At 44.4% G+C, this 17750-nt stretch overlaps 1 protein-coding gene across 4 annotated transcripts in view; it reads right to left on the bottom strand.

The window, feature by feature from the left end:
* Positions 1-17750, bottom strand: part of rxraa (retinoid X receptor, alpha a) — a 102804-nt gene that overhangs the window by 4957 nt on the left and 80097 nt on the right. Inside the window, exons 4-8 of one of the 4 annotated variants that reach the window (XM_041960590.1) lie at positions 17004-17163; positions 14139-14318; positions 9621-9805; positions 2874-3003; positions 986-1118 (exon numbers count right to left, since the gene is read on the bottom strand). In XM_041960590.1, the coding sequence (XP_041816524.1) occupies positions 986-1118; positions 2874-3003; positions 9621-9805; positions 14139-14318; positions 17004-17163 (788 nt within the window). The remainder of the gene's footprint in view (positions 1-985; positions 1119-2873; positions 3004-9620; positions 9806-14138; positions 14319-17003; positions 17164-17750) is intronic. The other 3 variants (XM_041960592.1, XM_041960591.1, XM_041960593.1) reach the window with 3 other exon arrangements.

Below are 17750 nucleotides of genomic sequence, written 5' to 3'. Positions count from 1 at the left end.
TCAGAGGGGGAGCGCGACGAGAAGAAGAAGAAGAGACGCATGCTCAGAGATAGACTGCTGCTCATCTGGGTTTGATGACAGCACCTGATAAATTATCTGAGCTATTAACTGATGACCAGGATGCCTGATTAGGATACTCCGACAAAGAACTAAAATACTTGATATATTCAGCTTGAATCTTTTAGAATGTGTGTGTCAGTTCAGCTCGAGGTGCGATGCTGATGAACGGACGCCGCGGACTCGTGAGATTTCAGTCAGTCAGACAGCTGGAAAGTCAATAACAGCCACCAGGGTCGGTCCTGCACACACCCGACCGACTGCTGCATGGATTTTTTTTTTTTTCTTCTTTTGCACATTTTCCGAGCAGCTCAGTGTTTCTGCGTGACCCCTGCTACACACAGGTGTACATATTTAATATACCGGAGTCAATCAATAGTTCCTGTGCTGCTTTCATGAAGCACGCTCGAGACTCCAAGTCCGCGTGTAATATTTCAGTGGAAGGAAGCTCAGTGTCACATGCTGCAAATCATGAAACCACTTTCAAATAAATGTTTTATAGATCAGTAATAAGGCATTATTTAACTTTGGAGTAAAAAACAAGGAATGCTCCTCCAGCATAAAAGTAATGCGTTTATGTTGGAGGAGTTGGAGGAGCTACTCAACACAATCTTTTAGATTTTAAATGTTTTTTTACTAATTGATATTTATTTTATTAATTATTTATCAGCATTAGCACAACTTAGATATGCCTAAAATTGTGTCACTTTCTAATAAGGCACTCCCACTAAGGCATGTAGAAATGAAAATAGTGATATATTAGTGCTATTAGCTAATGCTAATAAAGCCATTAGCTGAAATTATAAACCAGGTATGAAATATGGTTTGTTGGAAAACGGTACCTAAAGCATTATTAAAAGTGACAGCTGCAGGTTGCACTTAGTTTTAAACAGGACAAGTTGAGGTTTAGTAACATGGCAGTAACGACCTGTCAAAGATGGCTCCCACTCCGGCACTATGGGCGCTGTTGCGGTGGACGTGCAGCCCGGTCGCCAACAGGATCCCGTCTTTAATCGCTATCGAGCGGTGCGAGAATGATGCAATGAGGAGTTCATTCCAACCTGCGGCAGAGATGGGGAGAGGGATTGAGGAAGAGTGCGAAGGGAAAGAAAAAACACAAGCAAATCCGGGTACAAAAGTTCACACAGCATTCACGCAAAACGAAACTGACAACAAAGGGGGAATTCCAATGAATCAATTAAGCTGCGCGGTAAAAGCGTGCAGCTCTCTCAAGCGCCGGCATCAGGTTATTACCGAGACATCTGAATCATGCTTTCTGAGGAGACAAGCGTGTAAAAGGGATGAACTGCGCCTGCCACCGCGATAAAGACAACAGGCTTGATGTGCCAAAGCAGGGGCTTGACACAGCGAGCACCAAAGACACAAGACGCTGCCGCTTGAGTGACAGGGCTCCTTTAACTGTTCTGCCTGGCAACACTCGCCTCTTCTCCCCGGAGTTGAGTTGGGCATGAGAGGAGCCGGGATGCTTTTATCTGTGATACAGCAGAACTAAAGCGGTTATTTATAGAAAACCTGAGAGCCGAGAAGAGACGAGCTCTCCAGAATAATGTCTCTCTCCGCGCCGCTGAAGTGTCTCCATCATTGTATGTGCGAGGGATAAGGAAGGAAGGGAGGATTTTTTTTTTTTAAGCATGTGATGGGTGTGTAATAGCATTTTTTTTCCCTCAAGGTGGATTTAGAATATAATGGTGTAATTTGGGGCGACAGGCAGGCAACAAGGGCAACGTGTTGGGAGAAGCCGAAAGAGCCTCCTGCATGTGATGTTAGCCAATGCAGGAGAAGTGACGGATGATTCACTGTGTTTCTACGCTGCTGCTCCTGCGACGCCGAGCGGCCCAGCTTGCTTTTCCGCACACAGCACATACACACAACGATGAGCTGTCGTGACCTTGGTGGGTCTGACTCGCGTCTCAGTCACATGACCAAGAGGGTTAGTCACGGTTATGGCCGCGTTAGTCTATTCAAGTTGTGCTTTGCTTCGATTTTTCAAGGTAGGCACAGGCGGAGAGCTCACGCAAGCATCTGTATGTGTTTTCTCATAGAGGGTTTCTATATCAATGTATCATAAAAATTAAACACCTCATCATTGGAACCAATATGAAACACTGTTTATTGAGCGAGCACTCAACAACATATCCAATGATGTTTGGTCTCAAAGATCCTTTTAGAAGAGCAACAGATGCACATTTATTTCCCCTTTTCTAACCTCCGCTCACACTGTGGAGGATGGACAATTCTGTCACTCTCTTCCATCACATCTCCCACCCTTAGCTTGCACAGTAGTTCGGCCAAACTTGCACCTTATCAGCGGTCTAATCCCTCACAACAACTGAAAACATCTGTGTGGGTGTGCAGGCCCCTTTAAAAAAAAGCCATTCAGCATCAAAAAATATGAAAGAGCAAGCTCATGTAGCCATGTCTGTTCAGATAATAATGGCCAGAGTAGTCATGAGGCATCTGCCAAAGCGGTGATTGTTTGTACAGTATGGGGGGCATTCTTATCTGTGCATTTCCTTGTACCAGAATCAGATCGGAGCGGCTTTATTGGCCGAGTATGTGTGCACGTATAAGGAATTTGACTCCTGTTTAGACATTGCACTCAACGTACTTGCATAAGAAAAAAGACACACAAAAGACAACAATAAGTTAAAAAGTGCAAAAATATAAAATAAACGATATATACAAAGGATGGTGAGGCTATAAACAATAAATCCAATGAAATTCACGATGTGAGGAGGGGTCATAAGGAATACAATCATCATCACATGGACTTCTTTCAGCACATTTTGACATACCTGCTCGTAGAAGGATCACCTGGTCGTCCAGCGGCAGCTCAGAGAAGTGGGGGATCCTCTTGGCCCACTCCACCAGGGTGAAGAGCTGTTTGTCAGCCGCCTGACAGATGTTTGTCACCGGGTCGTTGGGCTGCGGGGAAACACAGACGAGCAGACACAAATCCGGGGGGGTTAGAAATTCAGGTAGTGCAGAAAATGAAGAGGTGTCATATTTTTCTTTTATCGTCTGCGTGCCTCTTTTGGCTGAGAGCCTGGTGTCAGGTCGCGCCACCTCTCACCACGCTCACAGGAGTACTACGCTATGAATAACATCCTCGAAGGAGGAGCTTGCAGGAAGACAAAACAAACAGCGATTCTGTCCCGGCTCGTGGAGGAAGTACCTGCAGAGCGCTGCCGGTGAAATAACGACTTTCATTCTTTCTTTTGGGACCTTTCAGCTGACACACAAATCAGCCTTTTGGACGGCTAGTGGAGCTCAAGAGGCCCTTCCCGACACTCTACTGACACTTCACAACATAACAAGCACTTAGGAGCTCAAATGGGACTCCTTTACCAGGCTGAGCAGGGATGTACAACACTCAGCAAATGTGCAAATGATTGTGTGTAATCATTATTCATATTTACTCACAGCAAAACATATAACGATGGCCGTGTGAGGCTTCTCCGAAAGCGATCGCACAGTAACTGAGACAAAAGTCCCTTATCAAGAACTCCATGGCTTCATTTTCGATCAAAAGCTGATCTAAACTAGCAGATGGGGAATGTGTATCTATTCTTATATTTCTCAGTAGCTTCCAGGTACTACGTTTTCAAAAGATTCATTGTCACCATTTGAGGATGACATTTCTAAGAGGGAAAAACACAGTTGATTTTCATAATGGATTAATAAAAAAAAGCAGTTCTTGGAAACCGACTGGGCTGTCACTGTACATTGTCCATTTAGTGGCAAAACAGGAATTATAGGACTAGTTCCTGCGTGAAATAAAATGTCCAAGAGAGAGCTGCAATCTTTCCCTGATTTCCCTTAATTAGATCTACTTAAGCCTTGAGGAGAGACGAGCATAAAAGCTGGTCTTACAGCTCTGAGATACGGACCTATGTATTATTTTAATGTACGTTACGTAAGACAGGGTGCGTGCGCTTTTGAAAAGCCTCTCTTCACCTGGGGGCTTAAATGGCAGAAGTGTTGTTGTGAAAGCATGCTCCACCAAATGCAAGAATCCGCCTCTTCACCCAAACATTTATATTTGATTAGAAGAATTAACCAAGTCCAGCTCCCTTGGAATCAAGTAAAGCCTCGTTTGTCAATGAGCAGGGCTGCAAACCGGATTTTAGAAGATAAACAACAGTTGAAAAGCTGATTTCTAATTTTCTAATGCCAGGAATGACATTCAGTGGCCTGAATTACTGTTTTTATTCATTCTGTGTTTCTTTTCTTGCCTTAAAAAGCAAACTAGCCAACAACACACATACAACATCATCCTGAAGAAACTGGCTACATGTGAATTGTAAGACATGAACTGCAGCTCAGGAGGCCAGAATCTCCACATGCCAAGACAATAAAAAAAAAAAAAACTAAGTGCAGTTTTCCTGTTGAGAAGATCAGTTCTGTGTGTAATTGAAAGACAAGGGCTGCTTGTCCTTAACTGTCTTGATGCATCAGAAAGGGAGGCGATATTCCTTAACCAACAGGGAGTTTGTGAGAAGTGGTGGAATACTAATGCAACGCACATACAGTATGACGAACTCACTAAAATGTAAATCCATCTGGGCAGGGGGGGAAAAAAATCCCCAACAATACTGTCAACTCCTGACGAGTAATTTACCACCATCCCAGGAGAACATACCCTTGATATGTGTGCGTGTAAACAAAGCCTCTGTGCACACGCTTTGCATAATTTTAATTCAAGTAAACATCCTTAAATTCTGCGTATCCCTGTGTGAACTCGCGCTCCGACAAAAAAAAAAAAAAAAAACGTCAGCAACTTCTCCCCAACTTCCCTCTTCAAATCCCACCGATCGATGCTAAAAGCTCGGAGGATCCCGACATCAACTGCAGCTCTCAGGAGAAGATTAGTTCAAGATGAAGGAGAAAACAACCCTCCGCTCACATTCTCCTCTTATAATACGCAGGCCAAAGACTATCCCTTCCTCTCCTCCACGCTCCCTCCCCGCGGTGTGAAACTCACACTGACTGCAGAGTATCACAGATATGAAAAACCTAAACCAGACACAAAGCCTACACTGTTTTGAAAACTCTCTTCTTTGGGGCGGGCGGGGAGGGGGGGGGGGAGAGAAAACAGGCATCCTATGAATATTTCAGCATCTGATCTCCGTGGGAGACGTGGACGGCGCGGCTCAGCGCGACGGTTTTCGTGAGCTGCACTTCCTCTCGAAAACACATAAACAGATTCGGCTAATTCATTCCAAAGGGCAGCCCCAGCCAAAACAAAGAAAAGCAGAAGGGGGCTTCGGTCGAGCGTCCCCTCCTCATAAGAATACAAGTCCCAGGGTTCTCGTTAAACACGGCGGGCCTCATGAATGTTGTATGGCTATCTTAGCCGTGTTTACACTGACCTGGTTTCTTTGCCTCTGTCTGCGGAGATGACAGGGGAGAGGAGCTTACACTCTCCTGCAACAATCCTCAGGCATTACATTACTGTACTTACTGTTCAAGTCGCAGAACAGCATTTAAGATGTTATTGGGCCACAATGGAGGAGCCCGCTGCGACCTGCGAAGGAATAACATTAACCTCCATGTATGAAAGTACAAACGCCCACCTGGGAATACCTTGCAACTGAACTGCAAGTGTTGTGTTGCTCCGCTGTAAAGACCGCAGCTGGAGACGGGAGGCAAATAGGCAAGAGGACACTTGCACAAAAACGAAAACTTGAGACAGAAAGTAAAGGAGTAAATTTGAAGTTTCTGGATTTTAGCCCCTTTTGCAGACTTTTTAAGCGCCTGCCACAAACAACACTGTCTTCAATCCCAGCAAATCAAAGGGTTTATAGCCACGCACGCTCCACCGCCACGGTCGATCATCCCTGCAACTTAGAGAAATGCCAGGCTTGCATACTGTCCTATGAAATTTTCATCACTTGAGGAGGGGAGACGAAAGATTTGCCTTTCAATTTTTCATTATTCTGCTTGAACCAGACTATACTGGCGTGACAACCGAGAGAAAATTGGGTACTCATACAGATCGGTATGAAAATGAATTACTCCAGTGTCCCACTTTTTTAGATTGGAAAAAGAAACTGTCCTCATGCGGGGATGAATCATCAGCTAATTATCATCTAAATAACAGCAACACTTCCTGCCTTAAGTTCAGGGAAAGATAAGGAGCTAAACCTTTATATAAGTTTTATTAATTAATGCATAGATGGCAGAACAGCCATCTAGAAAAAAAGCAAATGAAGAAAGTTAGAGAAGAAGAGGGATACATAGAAATACAGATGCACCCCCCACCCCACCAAGAGAAGTCCGTTCCTTGCCCGACTGAAGGCAAATTACTAACGCCTGTTTAACTCCTGTTCTAGGTCAACATGAGATAAACACACTTTATTCAGGTTGGCCAGACCCAGGCCATTAGACAGTGGCGGCGGCCTATTCATGATGTACACTCATGGCCTGGGTCCTGTGATCAATTATAGCACGGGGCAGCGCCTCTGAATGGGGAGCTCACAGCGGGAGGCAGGGGGGACGGGACTCAGACAGAAGGAGAGTCCCTGTGGTCAGGACAGCCTGCATGCCGACGCTCTGCCAACATTCTGGACTCCGGTTGAAGGGTCAGTTCAAAGTGTTTCTTGCGTATTCCTTGCAGACACTTTCTAAGGTTCTAGATACATTAAGCCTTCTTATCTTTTTTTTCCCAATTCATTTACTCCTGTTTGCCAGATTTCTCCATTGCTGCTGGACTGTGGATGGCTGCAGACAGACAGCCATGTGCTCCATGACTCGTGGCATTGTCAGCTACTTGTTTGCACCAGCCAGCATCATGAACATCGGCGGGAAGAGCTGCTTGCACAGCGACAAGGACAACAACCCTCCCTGGTGTCCCTGTTCTTGTTGGGACACCTAACTTATAGATATCGGGAATCAAACCGCGCTTCTTGGCCATGGTGGACCGACACTTTATCACACCTCAGGTATCTTGAGATTTGTGCTGCCGCTCAAACATAACGGAGGTAGACAAAAATTCCTTTGTGGTTTTCAAAGCACTGAAAAATGAAAAACTCAAACCTTAATTCCTTTCAGCTATATTTTATTGGCGTGGCAGCCAAAGTATCTGTAATGAATATGACAAAACTTTGGCACATAAAGCCCAAATTATCCTGGACCTTTAGGTGCATGTACAACCCTGACTCCAGAAAAGTTTGGTCACTGTGTAAATCCTGAATAAAACAATATGCAGAATGCAATGATTTGGTCATATTTTGTGATATATATTCAATTGAAAGCAGTACAAATACAATATATTTATTTTTTTATAATTTATTTATTTTACTTTTTTTTTTTTTTACAAATATCTACTTATTCTGAACTTGATGCAACATGTTTCAGACAAGTTGGGACAGGAGCAACAAAAGACTGGGAAAGTTGTGGAACACTCCAAAAACCCCTGTTTGCATCATTCCACAGGTAAACAGGTATATATATATATTTACACACACACACACACACACACGTATACATAGCAAAATGTGTGCAAAATTGCATCTATATAATATGCTATGTTACCAATGTTTCAACTGTAAATTCAACTTGCACAGAGTCAGTGGACAGTTTTGCAGGTTGATAGCACGATATGATCCAGACATGATTCCACTCAAAGTTGCTAAACAATAAAAATCTCAGCCTCGTACATCCATTTATCTGCCCTGTTTTCATCTGTCTTCAGCAGGCATCGGGCATTGAGGGACCGACCATGCCTGAGCCCAAACACACTCAGTGCATTAGTGTGTCTGAGCTGCCAGCCGCTCCCCCGCGACTCTCCACTCTTCCTCCCTCTCCCTGATGTCAACGCTCATCTCCTGCGTTTTCATCTGGCCCCCCCAAAATAGCTCCCATTTACTCACATAACAGCCTTCACATTTCTACCTTTACTTCACAGGACATTTCCCTCCCCTGAAGCAGATGAATCGCAGAAGAAGCCCTTCCTCTCCCCCTCCTTCCGTCAGTCTCACCCTCCATCCCTCCTCCAACCTCCTCCCCCCCGTCTCCTTTGGTAGGCTGCTGCAGAGCTCCACTGTTTCTCATGTTCCAGCAGAATTCCTGAGAAAGCTGAGGCTTTGTGGGATGCTTTCAGGAACAGTCTGCCTGTTGCATTATTCATCACTCTTAGTCTCATCTTTGTCAAAGACAGCCCTCAGTGCCCAGCTGATACTGAGGGGATAGATGAGGAAGCTCACAGCTGAGTGCCGTAGCTGATACAAGGTGAACAGGTAATCCGGCGCTCTACACCACAAGCAGTCACCTCCAAAGGGAGTAAAAAAGGGAGGACAAACAGTAATCACACCCAGAATTCATCAGCGTCTCTGCCAGCAGGCAGCAGCGTGCTGATTAACTTCCTGACTGTCGTTAGACTCCACAACAAAAACAACCAAAAGCTTTCGGGTTAGGCTCAGGCTGCACGCTAGCTGCCCACTGCTCCACAGGGATTGGTTTAAAAGCAGAGAGAAAATTTCACTCCATTATACTGAGTATGATTGCATGTGACAATAAAGAATCTTCTCTTTTACTAAAGCTTTATTACATGAAACAGAGAAAATAAAATGCTTTTACAGCAGCACAGTTCCAGCAGTCCCCATTCCAATCTACATGACAATTCTAACTGGATAATGAGTAGCATATTTACACTGAAAAATGAAAAAAAGCGCGTGCGTGCCAAGATGTCAGTGTGCAGACACATTTTCTGTGCTGTTTCTGAAAAAATGAGATATAGGAGCCACTTGCAGCTGGGAGAAATAGAAAAAAAAAAACATGCGGACAGTGTTGGGAAGGCTCCAGGAAGGTTTTGGAAAGCAGAAAATAAAATATATGCCATAAGTCATCAATCTTCAGCACATTTCACTTGTCTTCTATAAGTCTTACTGGCAGTAGCCTTGGACACAGCTACACTTCCACTGTCTTGTACCATTACATATTGGTACAAAATAATGCATTTATTTCTTCCATACTGTCAGCATATAGCAGACTGTATAGGGACACATGCTAAGACTCCTTGTTAAATGCAGGTAATTAAACACTGGAGCATTAAACTGCTCCCACATCTATGAGAAAATAAAGAAAAGACAGGTATGTATTGTACAGTAGACTGAGTATTTCACTTCATGTCTCTTATTTTCACCTCTGAAACCCCATAAATATGCTTTTTACCTTGCCAGCAATAATACACATCCAGGTGTTCTGATAAATAATAGACGTGTGTGATAAATGTGAGTCCATTATTTTCTCTCTCAGCACACTTCAGAGTGTTTTATTGTGCCTTTACGATGACCATTTATCACAGTCGAAGAGAGAGGCTGTGTCACATATTTTCAGTTTTGTCAATCTGCAGTCAGGTTATGAGAGACTGTGAGCGAAAACATGCTCCCACCTGCTCCTAAAATGTCGAAACATGTCACCCACTGTTGCACAAGTGTGTATATGTGTGTGTATCCACGGGCGTGAAGATGCACACAAAGTGATGACTTGTTGCAGAATGACACAGTACGCGAGTGTTTGCCAAAGAATGCATAACTCACCGAGTTGGATGGCACGCCGAGGTTGGTCTCAATGTAGGTCTCGGTTTTGGGCTCCACCGCCTGCTCGGCCTCCAGGATCTTCTCCACGGGCATGTCCTCGTTGGCGCAGCTGGTGGACTCCACCTCGTTCTCATTTCTGTCCTTGGCTCGCTGGCGCTCCTCCTGAACGGCTGCATGTAACAAAACTGGTTCCGGTCACTACTGCTGTTTTCTGTTTTGTCCATTTTGAAAACTTTTTCAACAATCAAGTGTTTCTGGTGTAAAAAGCTGCTTTACCTAAGTCTTGTTCGAGATACTGAACAAGCCTCATTTACGGAAGCATTCTCTAACAAGGGGAACTGCACTGGTAATTATTGTTTTCTGCTCTGAAGAAAAATAAATTATGCCAGATGAATCTGAGATGAGATGACTTGATGAGGCAGATGTCTTTTTGTTTTGCAAAGCAGTCGTGGAAGAAGATGGAACAGCTTCCGACACTGAATCTTCCCTCTGATTAAGTGCTTGAATTCTTGCTGCTTTTGAGAAAACAAATAGTCCATAGAACGGTACACATCAGCACAAAACTGAATACACGGTCAGCCCTTGTTTGCGTTGACACACACTCGTACATGCAATATGTGTGTGCACGCTAGAGTGTGTTCGCTTACCCATGTCGAGTGTGTGCATGTGTGAGTGCCCGCTTCAGTCAGCATGTCTGGGTAAGCTAGTGAGTAGTGCATGACCCTGTGTGTATTATGCCTGTAAACATTTCCAAGAGAGTTCAATCATCAATAATTGCTTCGACAGTGCGGATGGAATTCATTTAGGACCTTAGACCTACATTATGCGCAGCGCAGCAGCGTGGAAATGTTCAAGGACTTCTCTCGGCTTCCTTATCAAAGAGATGTGTTTTTCCTGCAGTGCTCAATGACAAACAGCCAGCTTCTTTTATACACAAATCATTTATGGACACATAAATAATGTATCGCCTGTCGCTACTCCTTCATGCCATGCGTGGTCGCCAGAACAGCAAAAATAAAAAAAAACCCTGAACACAAATCAATGAAGACTTTGTCTTGTACATTTTTTTTCCTCACAACATGTATATATATATATAAATAAAAACTAGCTGAAGCAAAACCGCGTTGGTTCTGTCATTTGATTGGTTTGGCGAGGAGACACAGGAAATGGTTTGTGTGCTGAGCAGACACTGAGACTCACTGTGGCCAAGGCAAGAGAAACCGCACCTCCACCCTCAAGTGAGGATGGAAAAGATGCATGTGTGTGTGCTTTGTCTTTTCAAAAGGCTATAATTTGCTTAATTCAAGACACCACAGAAAAAGTGCTGCGGCTTTTTATAAGTTAGTCCTCCACACGCGGCTTAATAAGAAGTTTTGGACGCACTGTGTTGAATGATGAAGAGCTTTTGGAGATTCAGTGTCAGCATGCAGGCTTACACACACACCTGGAGAACCACGCATGCTCACACTCATGCGCACACACACACACATTCATCACACACACTGGGTTTGCAGAATGATCTGTCTTCTTATGTTTCCCCTACTCTGGTTTCTATTCCAAGTCCTGAATCAGAGAGGCCGTGGTCTTGTTGGGGGGGGGGGGGGGGGGGGGGGCAGGCGTTGTTAGAGGAGTAGAAGGAAAGGGGCCCCATTTTAGAGGAACTGCTGTCTGGCGGTGGAGGTCAGCCCAAGGGTAGAATACTTGTGTTGGAGTCAGGGAGAGGTGAGGAGGGCTGAAATCATGTTAGCTTTATTCCCCCCCTCCTCCTCTCCTCTTCTTACTGGGAGAGCATAAATTCATTTAATCCTGTTTTTCTGCGGATTCGCTTAGCCTTTTGGGCTACTGCTGCCTTGTTCTCTAACCACAGCCCTCGGGGTGTAGGGGGAAGCTTAGGCAGCACTGTGAGTGAGGCGAAAGGCAGTAAATGATAATATCCTTGAAAGGAGTAAAGAGCCCAACAATGATATAAATAAAAGCAAGAGGGAGGGGAGGCCAAGAAAAGGTCAAGACAAATTGGCCTCAGATAGAATAGCCTCCAAAACGCTTTTATCTGAGAAAAAGAAAAAAAAAAAAACATGTCTTCTTCTTGTTGGAACAGTGGAACAACATCCTGCGCACATGCACCTACACACCTGGTTCACACCTGCCACCTCCGTCCATCTTCCGCTCCGCCGGCTTTACTGCACATCGCTCAGTAGAATCTATGCGCTCTATATCTGTATTCTGTAACCGTGGCAACCATAACGGTGAGAGGCAGTGATTGATTTGCTCAACGTGCGAAAGAGTGCTTAACAGCATCGCTGAGAGCACTAATATTTTTAACACCCTCCCGGAGTGTTAAAATTCACACCTGGCTGCCTGTTTTTTCCTCCCCCTCAGACAGCCAGATTGATTCCTTATTGGCTATGAAATCTGTCTTCAGCGTATGGCCACACAGTGCCACACAGGCACTGCATATCATTTCTGATGGACATGAAGCCCCTCGAACATGTGAGTTTACTTCTAGAAAATATTTCATGAAATGTGAAGAGTAGAGGTGGGAATCATGAATCGCTTTGCTGATTCAAACTGCTGCATTCAGGTCAGCACAAAACTAGACCTATACAGGCACTCTTTAGAAGGCTAATGGCTCAGCAGCCACCTATCTGGCTTATAACTTCACATTTTTTGTGGCTTTCGCTGTCTTTCAACAAGCTTTTAACCCGGTAGCATTAATGTTTGAGCTGAGGACATTGCTTTCACTCACCAGTTAGGAGCGTTCCAGTGCTGATTGATTTCAATGACAATGGTGATCCAGCACAGTCAGTTCACTTTAAAGACTCTGCTTATTCATTGGCTGCCCTCCACTGCTTGTCTCTGACTAACTTATGCAGGAATTCATATGAAAGAGTCCTTCATCGACACAAAATGTTTTGTTGTTCATGTGTCTCTTTTTACAGAACTGACTCTGCCTCTAAGCTGCAAAAGGAAGTTTAAAAGTCATGTCACCGTGGAAGCTGAAAGGACTGAGAGCTGAGAGGGAATTCAGTGTGTTATAAATGGTGGTCAACCTTAACCTTGTAAATGTTCCAGTGGATAATTCTATAATCCCCAGTCTCTACCAAGAGATGACAGGGCTTCAGTGCTGGAGGTGGAGTGAGTTAAACGTGCAGGATGTTTGACTGTCGCATCTTGAAAATGTTCTTTAAAGGTGAAACAAAGCCTTTCCTGTCCACAGCAGGACGACATGTCATCTGACTAGTTTTATGGCTGTAGAGTAGGTGCACTGGTACAGAACCTAAAAAATACAGAACGCCTTGTGCATAGTACATGTTCTATGACTCAACATGAGACGGATTAAATCACTGTATCCATTTCAAAAGAGCAGGAGAATTATGCATTCCATCAGTAGCCTCTAATTTGAGGAATGTGGTGCACGTTTTCATCATACCATGCAATTACAAGACATTATCCAATCTGAGTGCTTTCATTACATTTTGTGCTGTTGTGTCTTATGCTCAATAACCTTTGTGCTTGTGAAAACAAGCCGTCTCCCAATAACTAGGTAGGCTGTCCCACTCAACTTCCAGGTTTAATCAAATAATTAGGAGCACAAGAGCACGAACGGTGACATCGAGTTCATCCAGTTCAGCTCCACTGTTGTGTTTTTATTTTCTCCAGTTTACGTCGGCAAACCCCCCTGAGGACTGCCTGTTCTCACAAACCCTCACTCTGCTTCCACATTCAGCAACGCTACAACAGCCGGATGCATTATTTTTCCGAAAAATGGGGCTGGAAGCAGAACATTTTTAAATACAGTGAAGCCTATGGCTGCAATGCACAGCATGATGTAGCACAGCGGAGTCGCAGCTCCAAGTGCTGCTGGAAAATTGGATTGAGGCAGTGTGTTGAAACAAGTTGCTTCACTTGTAGGAAGCAAGCGAAAAGGGACATCCTCTAACCTGGAAGTCATATCTCGGGGCTGTACATTTGTCCTTTGCAATCCTGCAGCAGCCGTGCATATAAAATCAAACTAAATAAAAATGTATTTTTCTGAAAAGACAAAGTGGTGGGTTTGTGATCAGAAATATTTTGCTATGATTACCAAAAGATACGTAAGTTACGTGCTGTGTGTGCTTCTAATTTATCTTGCAAACCTTTGTGTCTGGTGCAGACGGCATTAAGTGAATGAACCTGCTGTCACAGCGGGTGCACTGGCATCTTCTCAGAGTGTCACATTCGACAGCAGCTTGAGAACACACTAAAATCACACTAGTTTGAAGCATCCAGCCAAATGAAGCCTGTGTGGATTCTCCTGGGCTGATAAAACAGTCTTCCTAAACCACTGCCATTTCCAAACCATTCACAGAAACACCAAATACATTCGTCGTGTGCATTACGCTGCTCCTTCATTTTCTAAAGCAGGGCTGTTATCTGTGTCTAAATTGTGTTTATTTAAATTAAGTGTGTTTGTGTGGATTAGCACAGACTTGAGGGAATGGGTAAGCGGGACTTTATCCTCAACGGTATGTGCTGTACCTTCTCTCTTCATGCCCATGGCTAAACACTTCTGGTAGCGGCAGTACTGGCAGCGGTTCCTCTGGCGCTTGTCAATGACACAGTCCTTGTTGTCACGACAGGTGTACGTCAGGTCTTTGCGCACCGTCCGTTTGAAGAAACCTTTGCAGCCCTCGCAGCTGTACACCCCATAGTGTTTACCTGAGGAGAGAGAGACAGAGATGGTGTCTAATGCATATAAAATCTTCCCTAAGTCATACTTTCCCTTTTGTCTCATTGTATTAGGTTGTCAGTTTGGTGACAGCTTGATAGACAGACGCATTAGTTGCTGTCAGTTGTTTTTCTGTCCATTACTCTGCATGGCAGCTGGTCTAAACAGAGTGACCACCACAGCAGCAACATAATCATGGAGCGCACTGCACCTTTAATACCAGAGGACAGAAAACCTTTTCAGTCTGAGAGTCATATCCAACCACGCAAGCCGCATACAGCAGGGGTTCTCAAGGTTTTATGACGGAGTGCCAAATTAGGGAGACAGCCAATGAAAGAGGGCTGCACGAGACAACCATGGACTCATGGATTTGCGCTCCAGTTTTGTTCTCATCCCTGATCCTAACACTTCTTTGTTATTTATGATGGATAAGGTCCATTCATTGTTGCTCCAGTGTTGCTCAAACCGTTTCTTTGTTAGCACTTTGCTACTCAGACCACCAGAGAAGATAAATAAAGCCTCCGAGCACAGTTAAATGAAGCATGACTTGCTATTAAACACTGTTGTGATTTCCCCCCTCGGGGCCATACAGCAGCGATGACGCAGGATGATGTTAAGCCTGTCCGGTGAATTACATATACAGCTTTATCTCAGTGCTGAGCATTTTTCATGGTCATCTCCAGAAACACATTCAAACACAGGGATAATTGTTGACTATGTGAAAACAAAGACTTCCATATCTTTGCAAAGAGGGCTGCTGTTTAATGTCATTAGCCTCGGGCTAACAGTTAGCCATGGGCTAAATGTACTTGTGGGAAAAGTGGTTAAGCAAGCTTTCGACCAAGTGATAGCTGATGATTAAGAGAACTCAGAGAGAGCGTGCACTGGGTGAAAGGCCAAAAACTGTCCAACAATTAATACTGATAACAGCATTTTCTGTATAAACTTTGCTTCCACAAATCTGGGACAGACGCGGCCAAAACGGACTCACTTGAAACTGACAATGAGGACCGGGTGTCTCTGGTCCAGAATGAGGCAACATTTCGGATCGCCAAAAAGAAGACTGATAAAGAAGACAACAACATGACAGCCGAGCTGACAAGATAAATACTAATGTGCAGCCATATACAGCCACGAAAACATGACAGCAGTGTCAGCAGTGTCAGATGTGGTGGCTTGTTTTGCACATTCGAGAGAGACATTGCATCAAGTCATATCTTGCAGCTTTTTAACTGTTTGCATCACTCAGAGGGATCCTTTGCACTTCAACAAGGTCTCAGAAGGTTTCAAATGTAACTATCTAGTTCTCAGTCCTCAAAAAATATTAACAAGTGACCCCGTTAGCATGTATTGAGAACAACCCTTGCATACAGCACTGCATGTATCTTCGCAGCCCCATCTGATGGTGCTCCAGTGGAGATGTGGCAGTATTCATACTTGCACTTTTGTTCTATAACAAAACTCACTGTCAAACTGTGTTGTGAAACAGGTTCCTCTCAAAATCTGCTTGTATTTCCCTCCGCTTACATTTTCTACAAGCAGTCCCCGCTGCAAAAAACAAAAACCGCTCGCCCACACCATGACGATGGTGCCGTCACCGAGCTTCACGGTAGGGATGCTATGAGACGAGTGATGGGCTGGTTTCCCTCAGACACAGAGCTGAGTTGAGGTTTGGTTTCATCAGACCATACAATCTTTTGCCTCATGATTTCAGTTTCTTTCAAGTGCCTTTACGGTGCTGCCCTCGTATGCATTTTCTCAGGAGTGGCTTCTCTCTGGCCTCATTGCCATTTAGCCCAGTTTAGTGAAGAATTCTGCTGACTGTTGTCCTTCCAGGATAAGATCCCCCACTGCAAGAAGCTGCAGTATGTAGTTCTGCCAGAGCGGCCTGTGGGGCCGTTCTCTGACCAAAGTTCATCTTTGGATCTTCTTTGGAGGTTTCTCAGTGTGGTCAGAACCGCTTTGGTGAGATGCTGGGGAGTCCCACTTTCTTTTCATTTGGTAATAATGGAGTCTTGTGTAATTCCAGCTGTTGAGAAATTATTTTTATACCGTTCCCCACAATTCTCGCCTAAATTATACATAAAACCTCTTGGTTAGGCTTTGACTTCTCCAATCAATTTAAGTTGAGTCATTTCATATTTATAATTTGATGTATTTCTAAGAATTTTAAATCAACTTTGACATCATGGGTCATTTTGTACGGATGAATCACAAAAAATCATAAACAGGATTTTTTGTGACTCATCTGGAAAAAATGACCTATTTTTATATGAAGCAGCGACACCACAAACAGTGAAAAAAGGCAAGCAGTTTGAAAACTTCTTGAAGGTCCTGTACCCGTTGATTATTTTCCCATTAGCTCCTGTTTCAAACAATGTTCTGTTCTTTGAAATACAACCCCCAAAAAGTTTGGGAGCGTTCCACAACTTTCCCAGTCTTTTGTTGCTCCTGTCCCAACTTGTTTAAAACATGTTACTGGCATCAATTCAGAATAAGCAGATATTTATAATGAAGTTGATGAAGTAAAGCGTTAAATATATGGCGTCTCAACTTTCTGGAATCAAGATTGTACTTCAGTGATTCTGACTTCAGTATTAATTATTGTGCAATGCTTCCCCTGCAGACAGTACACACTCTCGTCCTGGTGTTCATCACAATCTGATGTCACTCACCTGAGGAGCGGTCACCACAGATGGCGCAGATGTGCTTGGTGAGCGACAGGGCCGTGCCTGAGGGCTGGGCGGGCACCTTCATCACGCCGTTGAGGCCCAGCGGGGGCTTGATGTCCTCCGTGCTGCTGACCGAGTTCATCGGAGAGTTCAGCTGGAACATCAACACACACAAACACACACGCCGACAGGTCACAAAGCCGCCCCCGTGAACTCAAAACAGGCGACATCATACTCCCCATAGCGCGAGCCCGTCATAGCTTCGCTGGTGCGGCGTAGTGAGCGGATGACATGAAATACTGAGTGAGGGCCAGGTCTGCTAAGGAGAGGGAAGGTGTGGTTACACATGCAGACAGAGTGCAGTTATGTCATGCAGATTGTCTTGAACAATCTTCTAAAAGCAGAAAGAGAAAAGGATGTTTTGACTTCTGATATTCAACACAGATGGTCAGCAGTCCTAGCACTAGCTCTTTCTGCCCTCTCCCGTTGCTCCCTCTTTCTCTCTCCTCCCTCCCTGTTTCAGATCTAAATCTGGCACAGCAGGATCCTGCACCACTCCACCCCAGGAGCTCTTTTATTCATGCTCTCAACAAGCCCCGCTGGCTCCCAAATGTTCAGCACTAGCATAACTCCACTGCAAAATTTAACAGTACAGCGGAATAAAGAGATGGCATTTGTTTTAGCAGCAGTGCAACTGCAGCCTCAAGTCTTACTTCAATTAGTGCCTTGCCCCCCCCCCTTAGCTGAAAA

Source organism: Chelmon rostratus, chromosome 19 (assembly GCF_017976325.1).
Source record: "Chelmon rostratus isolate fCheRos1 chromosome 19, fCheRos1.pri, whole genome shotgun sequence".
Taxonomy (NCBI): domain Eukaryota; kingdom Metazoa; phylum Chordata; class Actinopteri; order Chaetodontiformes; family Chaetodontidae; genus Chelmon; species Chelmon rostratus.
This window is presented reverse-complemented; position numbering and strand designations above follow the sequence as displayed.